Genomic DNA, 17,633 nt, shown 5'->3' with positions numbered 1-17,633 from the left:
TTTGCTCCCGCTTGACACCTTTCACCTGCTCCCACTGAAAAAGGTAACATTTCCTGTAATCAAACAAGCCAGGTAAAATAAATCATTTGAATGGGGAAGGAAAGCTTCCATTTTAGCTGATTTAGGATCTCTTGTGCAAACTGACATCCAAGTTAACTTTTTTTCCAGCATGCTACTCACTAATGGTTCCTAGACTTTTTGTTGCTGTGACTAATACTTTTATGACTGTTCTGGGACAACAAAGAGTTTTAGAATGTAATGGGAAATCTATGTGAATTTTTATCATGCTGGTCCCTATCATTCTCTTGGTACATCATAATAAATATTCCCCAATGTCACCATTATGACAAGAAAACCCCACCAGTCTGATCTTTGCCTTGTTTTCAGTAATTGATCAATTTTAGACCATAATAAGCATGACTTTCCCCATCGACAGGAAGTTTATTTCAATTTAAAAAATATGTCAAAGTTTTTTGATATGTGTGTTTACACTGTCACATGCAATGCCGCCACACAAACCGCCCTCTAGTCTGAACAGTCTTGCATCACAACTTGCTATGTCATCACCATGACAGCACCTGCACAGAAGGCACATAAAAATAATTCCATCACCTGAAAACCGCAACAAAATATCATATCCTATGATCGTTTCTTGAACAGCCACCTCCAGTGAAAGCAACGAATAGCACAAAATAAATAATAATCCAAGCACAGCACGGTTCACTGCCTCCACAGGCTTGCCTCGGTATTACAGCTGCCCAATTTATTCTCTCTATAGGAAACGCAAGAACAGGAATTCAGAGCAGCAACACACATAGGGAGGTATCCGATTCTGAAAAAACACTTCAAGCATGTAATTTAAAAAGTATTTTAATACCTGGTAATGCAGTAATTCAGGTATTTCCCCTTCAAAATTTTCATCAGTGTTTGTTAATTTGGGGATAAAAGATCACCCAAGCATCCTGAAATCGACCTTTTCCTTCCGAGGCAGAACACAAACCTCACTCCCACTGAGGTACTTCTAGCAGGTGAATATATGTACTTTTGAAAATACTGTAATGATTTAAGACATGTTCTCTGTAACATATTGTTCATATCCTGAAGAGATGCTAATTCTGATTCATTCAGTATCATTCTCATGAGCACTGGTTGCTGAAAGGAGAAATAAAAGAAATAAAATTAGGAAAAAGAGTTCCTACTATTTACCAGGAGTTTAAGTATTTGGCTTAAAGACAGTTGCGAAAATTTCCAAATAATATCTGAATGCTGACACCAAAAAAATTCTGAAGTATTTTATTTTTATCTGCCATTGCTTTCAGAACACTGATACCTGCACTCAACCCCTCAGAAAACTCTAAATTTTCTAGAAGCTTCTACAACTCTTAGCTCATCTGGGTCAAAATTCAAGAGTTCAGAAAGCAAGTGTAACTTCTGGGAAGCACTTGGCCCAGGCAACTACCTCACTGAAGCCCAGGAGCTGATAACACACAATCCAGCCGCATCAGTCAAAACCCAGAGAAAGCCATCCTCTGGAAAAATGTCCTGAGCATTGTTTCCCCAGCACCCCATTTGAAAATAACCATATTTGGCTTAAGAGAAAACTAATGAATTGCGTGTGAACAAAAACAATTAGAAGCAGTATAATTAAAAACTGTTATTAAGTAAGCCAGCTTTGTGGTTCAAGTCTCTATAAACCAAAGAAAGCAATTACCAAAAGACTGCTCTGATGCCTTACTTCAACATGAAAAATCCCTTCTTGCATTTTTCAAGTACAAATGAGTAACAAAAGAAGACAGGTTCACACCAAGGCTCAAGCTTTAAAAGACAAAATACATAAAGCCCACTTTCCACCACCAGTGCCAAAAGCTCCCTTTCCTCTATTTTGTTACTTGCTTTTAAGCATTGTACTACTACAGTAGAGAAAAAAATATCGCATTGTAGTAATCACACTGAAAAAAAAAAATCCAATAAAGTACCCAACTCTCTCAGTCTTATTATCAAACACACTACTTTATTTGCAATAAGTTTCACATTACTCTAAGTTACTATTCAAACTCTAGGATCACATTGGAGTGAACAAAAGATTTTTATCATGAAAATAACATGACAGGATCAACCTTGAAGTCATAAGCCTACAGCTTTTGCAATCAGCTTTTCAGTCTCCAAAGCCTTTTGTTTTGTACTCAGACACTCAAGACCCATCATTCTTGAGCTTTAAATGGAAACATGTCAGCTCACCTGCACAAGATTAACTTCAGTGCTACAGATCTGATCTTAAAAATTCTTACAAGCAATTGTGTTTTCTCAGATATGTGGTACTGATAAGTGCCTGGAAAGTATTTCATCCCAGCAAACTAATATTTTTTCATAAATGCAAACTAGCATTAGTATTTATTTTAAAAGTATGTAAACTTAAGGTATTAAGACTTAAAGCATTAACCATTTTAACAGTATTTAAACAATCCATTTTCAGCTTAGCAGATGTGTTATTTTCAATGAGTTTGCCACAGCTGCCACTGCCCTCCACATACCTGGTCAGGGCTCTTCAACCTCATTACTTTCTAGTCTTAGAAACAAAAACCCAAATTATACCATGATAAGAAACTGTAGTAACTGAGCATTTTAAAATCACACACAATGGATTCTGAACCAAAAGAACCACTCTGCATTTCCACCCTTTTGGCAGTGCCAGACATATTCACTGCCCAGACAGGGGCAGGAGACACAAGAGCATCAGTCTTGCAGTAAGTCCTTGCGGCAGCTTTTCAGCTGCAGATGTAACCTCACCGTAAGTCATACAAAAAAAACATCACTCTAAAAAGCCTTTTCCAGAAGCCCATGAAACACTTCCTCGATGCTTTGGAAAGGAAGAGAGCACTGGCTCAGGGATAACTCAGGTGCAGACACAAGGTAAGTGCAAGAGTGAAGACAGCTGAACTGAGATTTTCATCCCAGTGAGGGCTCTGCTAAAAGTTTGTAACGGGAAAAAAAATAACACCTGCAGACACAGTAAACTAAGGTAAGAGAAAAGCTGTTTGTCCACTTACTGATTCCTCTTTCAAATCCAACTGAACAAGACCGCTAGGTCCAAAACCAAAAGTTCCACAGTGGGATTTCTTTTTCATACTGATAATGGGAAGTGCCTCTTTCAGGTTTTATATTTCGATTAATCCTCAGATGAGTAAGATTTATGAGCATAAGCAATTCATGACAACACCAGTTCTCATCTGTGGATGTATTACTGCAATGCGAAAGTACTTCTGCATTACTAAATATCGGGAATATGGACAGCAAAACCATTTTAACCGAACTTGTTTTGATACAGAAAGAGTCTGAACATTTGACAGAATAATACCCCTCCTATTTTAATAGCACAGCAACCTATTATTTAATGAGAATAATACTCAAAAAAAATTCACCTAATTCATTTTTTTGCCCCACACGTCTTTCCAGTAAATTCACCCTCATACTTCAAAGATCCTTCATAAATTTAAAGAAAATATGGGGCTCAGCTAATTCCAAACAGGGAGTTAGCTCTACAACTAACACTGGCATTGAAAGACCTGCCTGACACCCCCAGCCCTCAGCTTTGAAGGCACCCCACCACTTGCCCCATGCATTTCCACCCAGCTCCTCTGCACACAGCGTTCCTGCACACTGGCCACCACAGCACAGACACCTGGTTGCACAGGGACAACCTTAAATCCCCCCATCTGCTGCCATGGATCAGTGGAACTGTGCCCTTCCCAGCACCGGCGCTGGCCACCCAAGCCTATACTGCACACCTGCGGCGAGGCCACGGGCTCTAGAAGGAGCAGAAAGCGGGTGCAGAGGCTGGTGATGGTCTGAAAAGCTGCCTCCCTCTCATCCCTCATACAACCGTGCTAATAGCACCCACCATACACACGGCCTCAGGCAAAGAGACGGGGGAAAAGTGCATTTTCACTGCCAGGCCGCGAAATCAGGAGGGCTGCACACCGCGAGGCACCAGGGAGCGCCCTGGGTCCCGCATGCCTCCAGCGGGGCTGAGGATGGGACCCGCGTCCTCCTTCCCGAAGGAGAATTCGGAGGCAGGAGAGGGCACCTGGAACCAAAGTGTCGAGCAGCTCCCGGGCAGGGGGGAGGGAGAGATGCGGAAATAGAGAGGCACTGGCCGGGCCACCACGGGGTTAGTCAAGGGCAAAGCCCCGGGAAGGATGCGTGTTTCAGGGACCGCTGGGCAGCTCGGTCCTGGAAGGACAGAGAGGCCGCACGGAGGGTGGGAGTCCCTCCCGGCAGCCCCGGCGTTCGGCGCCCGCTCCATGCGGCCGGGAAGGGGCTAGCGGCGGCCCGGGACCAGACCCGGGAGCCCCGCGGCTGCCGCGCAAGGTACGGCCGGCACCGTACGAGGATGCGCCACGCAGGGCTGACCATCGACGGGTTTCTCTCCGCGCCGTGCAATTGCCGACCCCCCTTCCCCATCTCCCACCCTACAGCTCCCCACCGCCCCGGGGGGCACCAGCCCCCGCCGAGCTGCCCTCCGCAAACGCGGCTTTCGAGGCCACCCCGCGGTCCTGCGATCTAACGGGCAATCGGGACTTCTGCAGAGATTTTTTCAAATTTTGCAGAGGGCACGGATTAATATTAACATATTCACCCATGGCTGGACACCGCAGTTCTCCATCCAAAAATAATTAGTTTCTTGGATGGCCGCCTGCTAAGTAATGCGATTTAATAGACTGAAATTTCTCTCTCTCAAAGTGAGGAAAATCTACCTCCTGAAAACCTCTGTAAATTTGTGAACTGCTCCTTCTGAAAGACGCTCACTCTTCCCTTTACAAAGTACCCCCGAAACTCCAACACGGCGGCTGAACCAGCCTGCCTGCAGGGCAAACCCTGAATCCTCCTATCTCCCACGGCTTGCCCGAGGATGCGGGACGACGCGGGACTCGGAAAGCAGCGGCAGCTGTTCCAAGCGAAAAGCCGCGGAGCCCCGCACGCTGGTGCCGCGGCCGTGAGCACCCCACCACACGTGGGAGCCCCGCATGGCCGGGTGGACACCAACGGCGACAAAAATTAATAACAAGGGCAAACATATAAGAAATTAGGGCAGAGTTACGAAGTTTAAAGTTTCTTGGAGAAATAGCCGAACGGGGAAGATGCCACGAGGAATGAGAGCGGAGCATCCCCGAAGCCACCGGCCCCGGCCGCAGCGACGGCGATCCCACGGCCCCGGGACGCGCACACGCCCGAGAACCCACGGAATGAGGGAGGGAGGGAGGGACGTACCGGCAGTCAAGCACACGGGCAGGAGCAGCCGGAAGGTGAGCCCACACACCACCTCGCTGGCCATCGCGGCGGGCGGGGGTCGCGGCCGGCCGGCCGGAGAGTCGTCCCTCTCTGCGCGCCACCGCCGCTCCTAGGGCTGCCCGTGAGCGGAGCCGCCGCGGCGGCGGAGCATCGCCCGTCTCCTCCTCGCCTCAGCCGCGCCGCCTCACGCCTCCCGCCGCATGCCGGCGGCAGCCCATGCAAGCAGCGCCGCGCCGCACCCCCGGCCCGGAGCACGCACACGCCCGCCCCTTCGGGGCTCCCCCCACCGCCCTCCCCCGCTCGCCCGACGGCGCGGGCCCAGCCGGCGGCACCCACGGAGCGCCCCACGCCGCGCCAGGGAATTGCCCCGCGGTGCGCCCCGCCCCGCGCCTCCTCCGCCCCCGCCCCTGCCTGCGCGCCCCTCCGCCGGGACCGTCCTGCCACCGCGCCGGCTCCCGGTCTGCGCTGAAAACTTCGCCGGTTTTCCCTAACGCTTCTTTTCGCGTTGCTTTTGGGGAGAGGTGCTAACAATTTTTTTTTTCTTCACTTTTTTTTTTTTCGTTTACATTTTTGTTGTTAACGGGTTCTTTTCTTGATTGGGGAGCGGTTTTCTCTAATCTGTTCACTTTCCGGTCCTCCTCTTTCTCCCCCCCCCTTCGCCCTCCCCTCTCAGCAGCACATTTAGGTCCATAAGAAAATTGTCGCCTGGAAAAAAAATAGATCTCCGGTGGCTGGAATGTATTTGACTTTTCTGGAAAGCTTTTTGCCCTTTAAAATACGGTACTGGTTAGAAAATGCTGTGGGTTTAAAGGGACCGCTTCAAGGCTCAGCTGGTGTGTCCCTGTGCATGTGCTGAATGAAACTCACTGGCAAGGTTGAAATAGTGATGCTGTAAAATAGAAAGTTATTAATGTTATCAATACAAGTAAAAATGTTTTTCATTTTTGGCAATGTATTGCAATGCCTCACACTTAAATGAGGGAAGCTCAGACTGAACATCCTCTTCCTGGGGGCAGTGCTTTAGGTAACTTCACTCTGGGGTCAGAGAAAGCAGGAGCAGTGACCCTGTGGTCCTTGACATAATTTCTCAGCCCTACTTCCTGGTGAAGGACCTCGTCCAGTCTCACTTCTAATGTAACAAGTCCTAGATTTTGTTCTTGAAGTCTTGTTGGAATGTTTGTTTGGGTTTTTTTTTCCTTCTTATAATTACTTAAGCATATTTTACTCTCTCATGCTTTCTAAAAGAAAGTATTTTCATATCCTTGCAGAGAAAAAATGATTGCAAAAATGAACAAGACTCACAGGAAAATACAAAGGGTCTTTTAAAAAAATTAAAACTATGCATTTAGGGGGGGTTCAAATGACAAGTGTTGAGCCATGAAGACATTTGATTTTTGTTTTATGAATAACAGCAATTATTTGGATATTCAAATATTATGCAACATACTAACAGAATCTGATACAAGTATATTTGAGAAGTAAAGAAATCTAGACTTACATACATGAAAATGCTCAGGAAAGCTAAGAAAAACCAGCTATAGAGAGTAATTCCATGTGCCTAATGAGTCTGATAAAAGAAAGCCTATCACCAGAGCCTAAGCCTCCTCTTAGGAGGTACAGTCAGCTCACAGGCAGTGTGTGGAGATAAAATGTAACCTCTATCTGTCTTAACACCTATTGTAAGGAAGCCCCATCCTAGCAGGATGAATGTGACACCTTGGTGTCAGGGCACAGCCTGTGGAGGTTTCTCCTTCCCTCCCTCCCCACATTCAGGCCCAACATGGTTCACCCACACATCTTGACCATGAACCAAGCCTGGATATGTGATTCTCAGTCTTCTGGCACAGGTTTCCATGCACATCAATCTTTGTGAATACCCCTAGTGATGGTGTCTGTAGGTGGCAGAACACTAGGATCAGCAAGTACTTAGTCTGCTCAAGTGTCTGACCAGCCTGTGGTAAAGTCAGTCCCAGCATTGTTTTAAGACCACAGGATCCATCTTAAAAATTTTAAGTTTCCAAGTAAGCTCTCCTTGCTTGGAGGCTACAAAGCAGCAGTTATTTGTAGTCTCTGTGTAGGATACATGCACAGCTGAAACATTCTGTGCACTTTAGCAATACATTTTCAGATATTGATTGGGTTTGGGGGTTTTTGTTTTGTTTTGTTGGTTTTGTTTTGATTTTGAGTTTTTCAAATTAACTAAAGCCAGGATGAAGTATTTATTATCTTTAGAGTAGAATTACCAAATTCATTACTTCAGAAAGCATTGGTTTTATGCTAGTATTTGGGAATTAATTAGCCAGTTTTCAATACTTTCCATTCACACTGTATGAAAAGAGGAGTTTAAATAAATGTATTGCGTGGCTCCTTACATTTTACCAGATTGTTCATCTGCTGCAAAATCTATGCAGCTGCAGTGCCACCTTTTGGCTAAAACGTCTTTCATGGAAGTAACAACATCCCTTTCCTGCAACTGCTGGGAGTTAACTGTTTGCACACACAGAATTTTGAGAGAACAACGAAACATCCATTGTCCAACCACACACCTATGGAGTGGTAAAAAGGATAAAGAAATACATGAAGCCTTACCAAGAATTCTGTACACCTTCTGTAGCTCAGCTGTTGACAGAAACAATAAATGCATTAACTTGAAAATTGGAGAGGCACTTTAGCCAGCATGGAAGCAATAAAGCACAGGACTGACTTAAATATAGAAAGAGAAACTGAATTAATGGGGAAAGTGTCTGTTGGATTAGGTGTACCTAATAGAGAACAATGATTAGAAATAGGCCAGGAGCTTATTTAGCTAATGCCAGCTTTTTAATGTGATGCAAAAGCAATTTGAATATAAAGCAAGGTTTGCTTCTTCCCTAAAGGCACACAACTTACTGAAATCACACTGTGGGCCACACAGTTTTCCTCTTTTCCTCTGCAAACCACAGGAAATAGCCAGTGTGTTTGACTCCTTCAGCATCCAGTAAATGTGCTTGCAATGGATGTAGCTATCTCATCACCTATCAGCATTTCTTTCCCTTACTTTCAGCTACCAGGATCTCAGCCCCCCAGATGTGTAACACTCATCTTAGCTGAAAACATTTTAGCACTGGGGAGATTGATGAAGCCTTAATAGAGTGGGAAGAAGATCTTAATTTTATAAAATAACAAACCTCAGCCATGAAAAGATTTGCTCTACCTCATCTTTTCACCTTCTCTCTAGTGATAACTTGGGGATTTTTCTGAAAAATGTTGTTCCCACTCCATCCAGTAGGCAAAATCAGTGGCAGTGAATTGAGCCAGAGGCCAAGAGAGCTACTGGGAGGACAAAAAGTCCAGAATGTATTGTGTCACCAATTCCACTAGGTAGAATATAATAATTTAGAATTGGTGGTTGAAGTTGACTGTATTGAGCTGACTGTCCAAAACAGTGCTGTTCCGAAAAACAACTTCTAATTGCCTGAGCTGTTGTGTTTGTTTGGCTGTTTGAATCATGAACTCATGCCTTTGTTCTAACAGTCAGAGACTCCAAATAATATAACAAGGGTTTGACTATGGAGATATATATATTACATGATCACACAATCCATACAGTTGGCGAGCTCCATAAATGAGTGCTAAAGTAGCCGAAGAAATAAAATTCCTCTATATAAAAAGGCAGTAAGGCATTAAGTTCCACTGAGAGGCAGGAGAAGTTACTGAAGCCTTTTCAGGGCAGTCACTGCTGCACAGTGCTGGTTTATATTTGTTATTCTTACAATATGAGAGTCCTGCTTTGGGACCTGTGGGGAAGGAAATGGCTTTAACATTTGCAGTGATGATTAACTAGTGTGTTATGTCTCTTGATCCATGCTCCCTAAGAATACATGAAAACATCCTGCTCCTCGTACCTATTCTCCTCCTGCCCAGTCCTGTCAGCAGCTGGGGTAACAGCCTGCAGTGGCTCACCAGGAGTCAAGCAATTCAGTTTTTAAGCTTAGTTCACATTCAGCTCTGACTGAAGCTGTTATTGTTCCCTTCCAGAATGAAGTTCAGTTAAACTTCAAAATAATATTCAAGTTCACGTCTGGTTCAAGAAAAGTTTTTAAAAAAAGAGTTCAAGCTGATTTTTGGTTCAGAGTGAGTTTAACTCCCCAGTACCAGCAGTAGTCAGTAACTATTTTATCTTCCTAAATTATGAGCTTGTCTTGCTTTACAATAAGGAAATTCATTCCACTCAAATGTATGCTGAGTAGGCATCCTTAGAAATATTCAACTGCCCCAGCAGAGCAGGAAAGTTTCTTAGGAGCATCCAAATTTCCTCCATGCTTGATTTGTCTTCCATTCATTAATCCACAATTTCACCACTCATTTTAGGTGAATTAGAACTGGGCACAGGGTGCAGAAGCTCTCTAAAATCAGATGTATTACCAAAGGTCTGGAGTTTTTTGCCTCCTAGCCTGTGTTAGTGTTCACAACTCATGTCACAGAGTCTGTCTAGAACTTTCATCTGTCTCAGTAAATGCTTATTTATAGAAACTCTTGTTGATTGCTGGTCTTGTTCTGATGGGTTTTACAATCTATCAATTAGGAAGCATCAAAATGTTACTGTCTTTACCTGAGAATAATGTAAAACTCAACAGGAGAGAACTGTCATGAACTCAAGCAGTTCCAGTTTCAACACATTTTGTAAGACATCAAACCTGGCAGAATACAAATGATGTCTCAAAGCATCATTTACTGTCTATGCAATTATAAAGGAAATCTGTTCTTAACTACGGAACACTTCCACATAGATCAGAAGTTAATCATTAGGAGCAACATTCATTATGACTATTGAGGGAAATGACATTGTCTAGTGGTCAGTGCAGAGGACTAACAATACAGAGCTGCTCACTGAATGGATGGAAACCAAAAAAAAAACCATCCCAAAGCTCCTCCAGCATTATTTTGTGGCTGCATCAATAGCACAGGAAAGCTCTTCTATATCCATTAACAAGACAGGCTAGACAAGGTGGAAGCTAGTGGGATCTTCACACAGAGCTGTGACATGACATACCTGTGAATTTACTCATATCAGGAGTCAATTTTAGCAATTATACATGAATTGTGTTTGCTCCTTTCAAATCAAGTAAGCATCAGCAGGTAAGCCACTGCTTTGTTTGCTTGCAAGTTTCTTTTCTTGGTAGAATAAGAAGTATAGGATAGCTTCAACATTCGGTATTATTAGTACTTTTAATATTTTCCTGATTAGATTATCAGATTTCTGTGATTGCTGAGGCATATTATGCCAGGGAATTTTAAGCACCACACCTCAGTAGCGATCAAATTAAAAAAATAAGAAAAATAATTCTAATTCAGCATTCATAGTTTACCTGCCTGCATGTAATCATATTATTCATTGGAAGACTTTTTCAAAAGATTGTGCAAAGTCTGAAAGAATTGTTCAATAAACAATGAACTATGAATTTTCCTCTGTGTGTTCAGAGCCCAAACATGAGCAGACTGTCAAATAACAAACAGGCATGTCACATAATTAAAACTGTCTAGTAAAAGAGCAGAGCTTGTCAAGAGTATTTTTCAGTCTGAAAAAACCACAAGTAATAAATTTCCTACTCGTCACTGAAAGAGAATTAACCATTAAGACTATCTGTTTAATACTTTTACATTTCAGGCATATTTTAAAGAAAATTTTTAAACAAGATGGAACAATGCCATGAAATACAATTATTCCTGGTTGTGCTCTGTAATCAAGATCATTGGTTTGACAATGGATAATTACAACATGATCATAAAGTGCCTTATGAAATTTAGTGGTTCCAAGACACTCCTGCCCAGACTGCTGTAAACACAGAGCGATGCAACAGATCTGAGCTAGCTGGAATTAAAACATGAAACATTCATCTGGACTCCTTTGGAAATGGCTGTCAGCAATGCTCTGCTGTGGTGGGGATATCATTAGTAGCTGGCAGAGAGCTGGGCCTTTGCATCACAGAAGCACCGTCGCAATTTACACTTCTGCTGGCGGCATCAGTGCAGAGCAAAGAGAAATGAGGCTGAGCAGATCCCAAAGCATGCTGGACCAAAACCAGAATTCTCTGTGGAGCAGTATAACAGTAAAATAATAGATTTATTACCCAAGTGTAAGAGCAGACATCACTTCACACACCTGTGTTTCAGCCAGAACTCCTTCCTCCAGCTGAGCCTACGCAATCAAGGAAACCACTAATTCCTGCAAGTCCTGAGCGCAGATCCAGTTTAGGCTGACTGTGACTGAAATGCATCATTCCTGAAAGCTGGGCAGTGGGCAGGCATGCCCTAAAAACACACTTCTTCGTTCACATGGGATTCGTGGGCAGGGAGCACTCCCTTCTAGGGAGACAATGAAATGCTTTCAGTCTGATGTCTCTTTTCAGTTTCCCCACGTCTTCCACCTCATCCTTCCCTGCCTTTCTGCAGAGCCTACTATTGCAACACCTGCTCTTCTGCAAGGGCTAGAGAAGCTCAACATGTCCTTTTGCTTCCCTTCAAACAGACACTGAAAAAATCCCTATAAAATCTCTGGTGTGCGTTGTTACCACACCTTAGGCCTCAGGTGAATCTGCAATGTAAGGAAGCAGATGGGAATTTCAGGTTGGAAAGGGAAATGGCTCCAGCAGGGCTCTGCTACGAAAGCCGCTGGCATGTCTTATTTCACCTGATGGGTGAGCAGACACACAGTCCTTCACCTCTCCCCTTTTCTCATTTTTCCTGTCCCTCCAGGATAAACTCCTTGAGAGAAGCCCTTAGCAACTAAAGGATAAACTTGGCTTGGAGGAGATGGACGAAATGAGGAAGAGAAGGGAAGGAAATGATTTTATGTTCACACACACATGTGTGTTTCATCCCTGTCTTGGGTAGGAAACAGGGAGTCAAGAAGTAGGAGAGGAAGTCAGCTGATGAATGGCTCCAGGCAAAAGAGAATTACCTGGCAGGGTTGCTCCATACAGCAGTATACATTTAAAAATAATTTTGAAAACTAACTGGTTTGGACAGAGATATCTATCCCCAGAGCAACCAACAATGGAAAACCAAGCAACAATAATTTTCCATTCCAATGACCAGTGCTATAATTAGATAATAATGCTAGAAAGTTAGTCCACTTTGAGGTGAAACAGGAAAGTCATGCATGCTGCCTGACAGCTAAAAAAACTATCCCTGTTAATTCATTTACAGGGACTGTTTCTGCAGTCAGACAGATATTTTTTAGCAGTGAAAATTCAGCAGCTCCAAATAATTACTGCTGAACTAAAGAGAGAGCTTCATTCTGAGCTCTCAAATATCATGTGACACCAAGGATCAGACACCCTACACACATCACTGGTGACCTGGACAACAGGCATGGACTGTAAACTCTCCTCTAAGCCAAGGAGTCAAAGCTGGCAAAGGACAGGCACATTGACCAGAGTGAGAAAACCTGGAATACCGCTGCTTGTAACACTTCTGCTTCATGGCACAAGAGGAAACAAGTTTGACTTAGAAAAACACTGCCTTCATTCTTAAGAGGAAGAACACCACTGGAAAAAGCATACAAAAGTTACAGAGCACATGACTGGAGTTACAGGATGGAATCCTAATTAATAATTTTGTTCAAAAAAACCTCAATTTTAATTCTTCATTCAGATACCAGTTTGATTCAGCATTGCATTATAAACTAGAAAATACTAATTAAAAACCCTCCAAATAATCTAATTATCATTTTTTTCTCTAAGATGAGAGGGAACCACTTCAAGTTCTGCCAGGGGAGGTTTGGATTGCATATTAGGACAAATTTCTTCACTGAAAGGGTTTTCAAGCACTGGAACAAGCTGCCCAGGGAAGTGATTGAGTCACCATCCCTCGAGGTATTTCAGTAATGTGTAGATGTGGCACTTAAGGACTTGGCAGTGCTGGGTTAGTCATTGGACTCAATGATTCAAAGATCTTTTCCAACCTAAATGATTCTGTGGTTCTGTGATTGTGCATGTTCCTATGGTCTGGGGTACATGTTCCTATGGTCTGGGGTACAAACTGAGATTTGAATGTGAAATCAATGCAGGCATGTGAACATGGAAAATATTTCAGATCCACATAAGCATTGCCAAACCTGTTCCATTAATTAAACTTAAAAAAACCCAACCAACCAACCAACCAAACAAACAAAAAACCCCACCAGACAGAATTATAGATGCAGACCTATGTTTTGGTAGATAGTGAGGTTCCTTTCACTGCTTCTGAGACTTTTGGATTGTTATCCAAAAATATAACATTTTCCATTTACAGTATAGAAAGAGTGTAAAACAAAGTTTTGGAATTCATTCTGGGAATAGATCCTTTTAGCTATTTATACCTATACTTATACCTACCCTGGTAGTTCTATTATGTTTTCCCATTAATTTTGTATTTTTCTCTTCTAATTGTATTTCTGCCATTATAATTACTAAAATCCATCTGAAAATAAGACAATAGTAACTGAACACAGTGTTGAATCTCCCCAGAAGAAGAAAAAAAAAAGCATGTTTTAATATGGCAAATTGATTCAATTTCTGAGTAGGTTTATTATTCACAACAGGGTCAAGCCAATCTCCAAAGAAGCACAAGGAGCTCCACAAGATCAGATTCAAATGTCAATGTGCAGCCATCTAACATTGTGGGATTCATAAACCAATTTCTTGGTTTTGGTTTTTTTTTTTAATTCTACAGAGAGGTGTACTGGCATTCGTGTGTGACAGATCCATGAGGCATCCACCTGCAAGTGGCACAAAACAGGCAAAGCAAGCACAAGTTGTTGCATCTGTTCTACTCCTTCAACATTCAAGTAGGTGGATCCTAGCCTTCAAGAACACAATTAGTACCAGTAGGAAGGTCAAAGGATCTGCACCACTACACTTTCTCAAGTGATTCTGCTGTTGCACAGACTTCTGCTCTCATGGTGACTTGTTTGATAGCTGAAGTGGGCACATGTAGAGATTACGTCTGTGATATGTTTTACATACATGGATATTTTCACCACTCAACTTGGGAGCCCAGTCTTCCAATAAAGAAAGAGCTGCAGGAACCTTTAGAGGGCAATCCAGAGCTCCTGTTTTGAGAGTGCTGGATTTTTCTCTGAAGGTACTCATCCCTCCCTCTACTAACTCCTTAGCAAGACTAGAGGGTTGGTAGTGAGTCCATTCCTGGTTTGTAACCTGCGTGTTACAAGCCCTTATGGGCAGTAGGGACAGAAAGGCAGCAGGATGCCAGAACTGCCTTGCTGCTGTGCACAGCAGCATTCTTTATCATGAGGTCATGAGTCTACAGCCCTAAATACCTGACATTAGGCTGAGTAAACAAGCCCTTTGCATCCTTACCTCTCCTTGATCAACTCAGCTCAGCTGGAAAGAGAAATAGCAGAATAAGGGATTGGCTGGTTGGACACAGGCAGAGAGTTGTGGTCAATGGCTCTATGCCCAGTGGAGGTAGGTGACAAGAGGTGACAAGCGTGTCCCTCAGGGCTCTGTCCTGGGACAGGTGCTCTTCAATATCTTCCTCAATGACATAGACAGTGGGATTAGGTGCACCCTCCGCAGGTTTGAAGATGGCACCAAGCAAAGTGGTGCAGTTGGCACAACAGAGGGACAGAATGACATCCAGGGGGATCAAGCTTGTGAAGTGGGCCCACAAGAATTTCATGAAGTTGAACAAGTCCAAATGCATCAGGGAAATCCCAGACATGATCACAGATTGAGAGAGGAACTCATTGAGAGTAGCCCTGACAAGAAGGACTTGGGGATTCTTGTGGATGGAAAGCTGGACATCACCCAGTGATGTGCACTCACAGCCCAGAGTGCACTCCTGGGCTGCTTCAAAAGCAGCATGGACAGAAGGTTGAGGGAGATGATTCTGCCTGTACTCCCCTCTGATGATACTCCACCTCGACTGCTGTGTCCAGCTCTATGGTCCCCAGCACAAGAATGGCATGGATTTGTTACAGGTGCAGGGGAGGGACATGAAGAGGATCAGAGGGATGGAGAACCTCTCCTATGCAGACGAGCTGGAAGAACTGGAGTTGTTCAGCCTGGAGAAGAAAAGGCTCTGGAAAGACTTCATTATGACCTTCCAGTACCTAAAGGGGGTTTGTCAAAAAGGAGGGAGAGGGATTTTTTATACAGGCAAATAGTGACAACGGCTTTAAATTAAAAGAGGGTAGGTTTAGATTAGATGAATGCTTTACTCAGAGCGTGATTGGCAGTGGAACAGGTTGCTCAGAGAAGTTGTGGATGTCTCATCCCTGGAAGTGTTCAAGGCCAGGTTGGATAGAGCCCTGAGAAACCTGATCTAGTGAGTGGTATCCCCACCTATTGTAGGGGAGACCGGGACTAGACCATCATTAAGGACCCTTCCAATCCAGGCCATTCTGATTGTATGATAAAAATTAAAGAGTAGAGGGCAACAAGTTTTGATCAGCCCACAGCTACAAACACAGTTTAGTTTGGACATTACGGGAATTCTTGAATCTTGAGCAAACTGTCTTATAATGAAAAATCAAGGGGCATAACATTATCCAAGTGTGTATTTCACCCAGGCAACCATGAAGTTGACTATATTTCTTTGCAAAAGTTTGCATGGACTTTCTGAAAATTGCAAATGGCCAACACCCCACTAGGGAACCTCATCATGTGACTTGCATTCTTCTCACTTCTTCTGCATGTTTAGGAAAATCCACAGTTATGAAAAGCATAGTGACATTTTAAATATCAGTTACAACATTCTGTCTTTTTTGTACAAGTTTCCTCCAGAAGAGTGGCAAAAGCAATTTTAAAAAGTCCTGTCTACTATAAAACAAGGACTAGAAAGACAAAAGAGAAAAGTCAGGGGGAGAAAAAGTATTTTTAATATGTATTTAAAAATTTTAAATTTTCTACTGTCATTATATGATGTATTTTTATTTTGATACAGGGAAATGATGTTGAGCATAACTGAACTTTCTATTTTATCACCTTATCCAAGGTGATAAAAACATGTTGTCTTTGTAGTTAAGAGACACCTAGACTACCACTGTCACAATCCCCCCTTGGATATCAAAGCACAGGTAACCAGGTATGGTAACAAAGACAAGATTGAATGTAGGCATTGGCCTAGACCTTGGAATCACCTAGAACTGCAGTGAAATACCTGACTCAAACACTCTGAGCACAGATCAAGAATGAGGTGCTTCAAATGTCATGGAAGTTGGAGGTAGAGCTGACCTTTTTCATTCTAAGGACAAGACAGGGTGATCTCCTTTTTGCCCTTCCCTTGATTCCTCTGGTCCCTTGTGTTTACAACTTTCCCCCTCTTCCACATCTCCTATCTATTTGTAAAATTCCCATAGTGTAATAAATAGTGTAATAAATAATAATAACAACTTTGCAGTGGATGTCTTCCAGGCTGTTTTTCTCTCACTATTTTCCACACCCATATTAAAGTGACCTCTGCTTATTTGCAAACAGAGCACAGAACTAAAACCAACGGAGGAGGATAGGAACTCTTTGGCTGGGTTCAAATATTTTATTAAACATGATGCATGTCTCTTTGCAGATGAAAACAGACAAGAGGAATGACCTTCAGTTTCTAATTAGACAAATGTTTCTCCTTATTCTCTCCTGTCTTTGCTTTGTTTTGAATATCCTTTCTTGCAAGAAAAGTTTGTACAAAGACAGTAATCAAAATATTTTACAGTTATTAAACCACTATTGTAGTGGAAGCGACAGTTCTTTTACTCAAAAATGTATGTGTAAAGTAGTCTAAAAATAGGAAGTGAAGTCTCCATGAACCATGATTGTTTTGTACTTTCCTTGCTTACAGCCTGGAGTATTTGGTAAAACACAAGTTTCTAAGTTAAAGCAGAGCTTTTAGGAGCCAGAATTTACTGTTATCTGAGCATAAGAAAGGCATAAGCAGCGTCCTCAAGGCTCAGGACAGATTTTTAGAAGCATATTGTTGTCTAATGAATAAAAAGGAGCAGAAATAGTTATGGTCCTTTTGAATGTCTGTGTGAAATATGTGTCAGCTTGGAGATATCCCATAGCTAGGAGGGATATACACTTTTCATCATCTCTGCAGTCACACAGCCTATTCCAAAGGAGAGGACAGAGTTTACACCAGTTTTCCCTCTTCTTCCCATCCTACTTGTCTCCTGCACCAAAGATCTCCAACCCAAAATGCAGGTTCCAGCCATTAAGACATGCAGGTAGAATGTTTGAAGGGACAGTGTCTTTATAACAAAGTTCAAATCCTAAGCAAAGAGTTCAGTACAGCTGTGTCTCTCCTGGATGAGTTGCAGGAATAAGGCTAAAAAGCAGTTAATTTGGTGTGCTGGCTTTGGCTGCATT

General features: G+C 42.9%; 1 protein-coding gene across 2 annotated transcripts in view; it reads right to left on the bottom strand.

Moving 5' to 3' along the window:
- PIEZO2 (piezo type mechanosensitive ion channel component 2) overlaps window positions 1–5,368 on the bottom strand; it is a 288,278-nt gene extending 282,910 nt beyond the window's left edge. For both annotated transcript variants that reach the window (XM_018908712.3, XM_030232978.2), the window contains exon 1: window positions 5,269–5,368. In XM_018908712.3, coding sequence (XP_018764257.1) covers window positions 5,269–5,332 — 64 coding nt within the window. In that variant the 5' untranslated portion in view covers window positions 5,333–5,368. The remainder of the gene's footprint in view (window positions 1–5,268) is intronic.
- Window positions 5,369–17,633: the final 12,265 nt, after the last annotated feature.

Source organism: Serinus canaria, chromosome 2 (genome assembly GCF_022539315.1).
Source record: "Serinus canaria isolate serCan28SL12 chromosome 2, serCan2020, whole genome shotgun sequence".
NCBI classification, from domain to species: domain Eukaryota; kingdom Metazoa; phylum Chordata; class Aves; order Passeriformes; family Fringillidae; genus Serinus; species Serinus canaria.
Note: the sequence above shows the minus strand (reverse complement) of the source record. Positions and strands in the feature narration are given on the sequence as shown.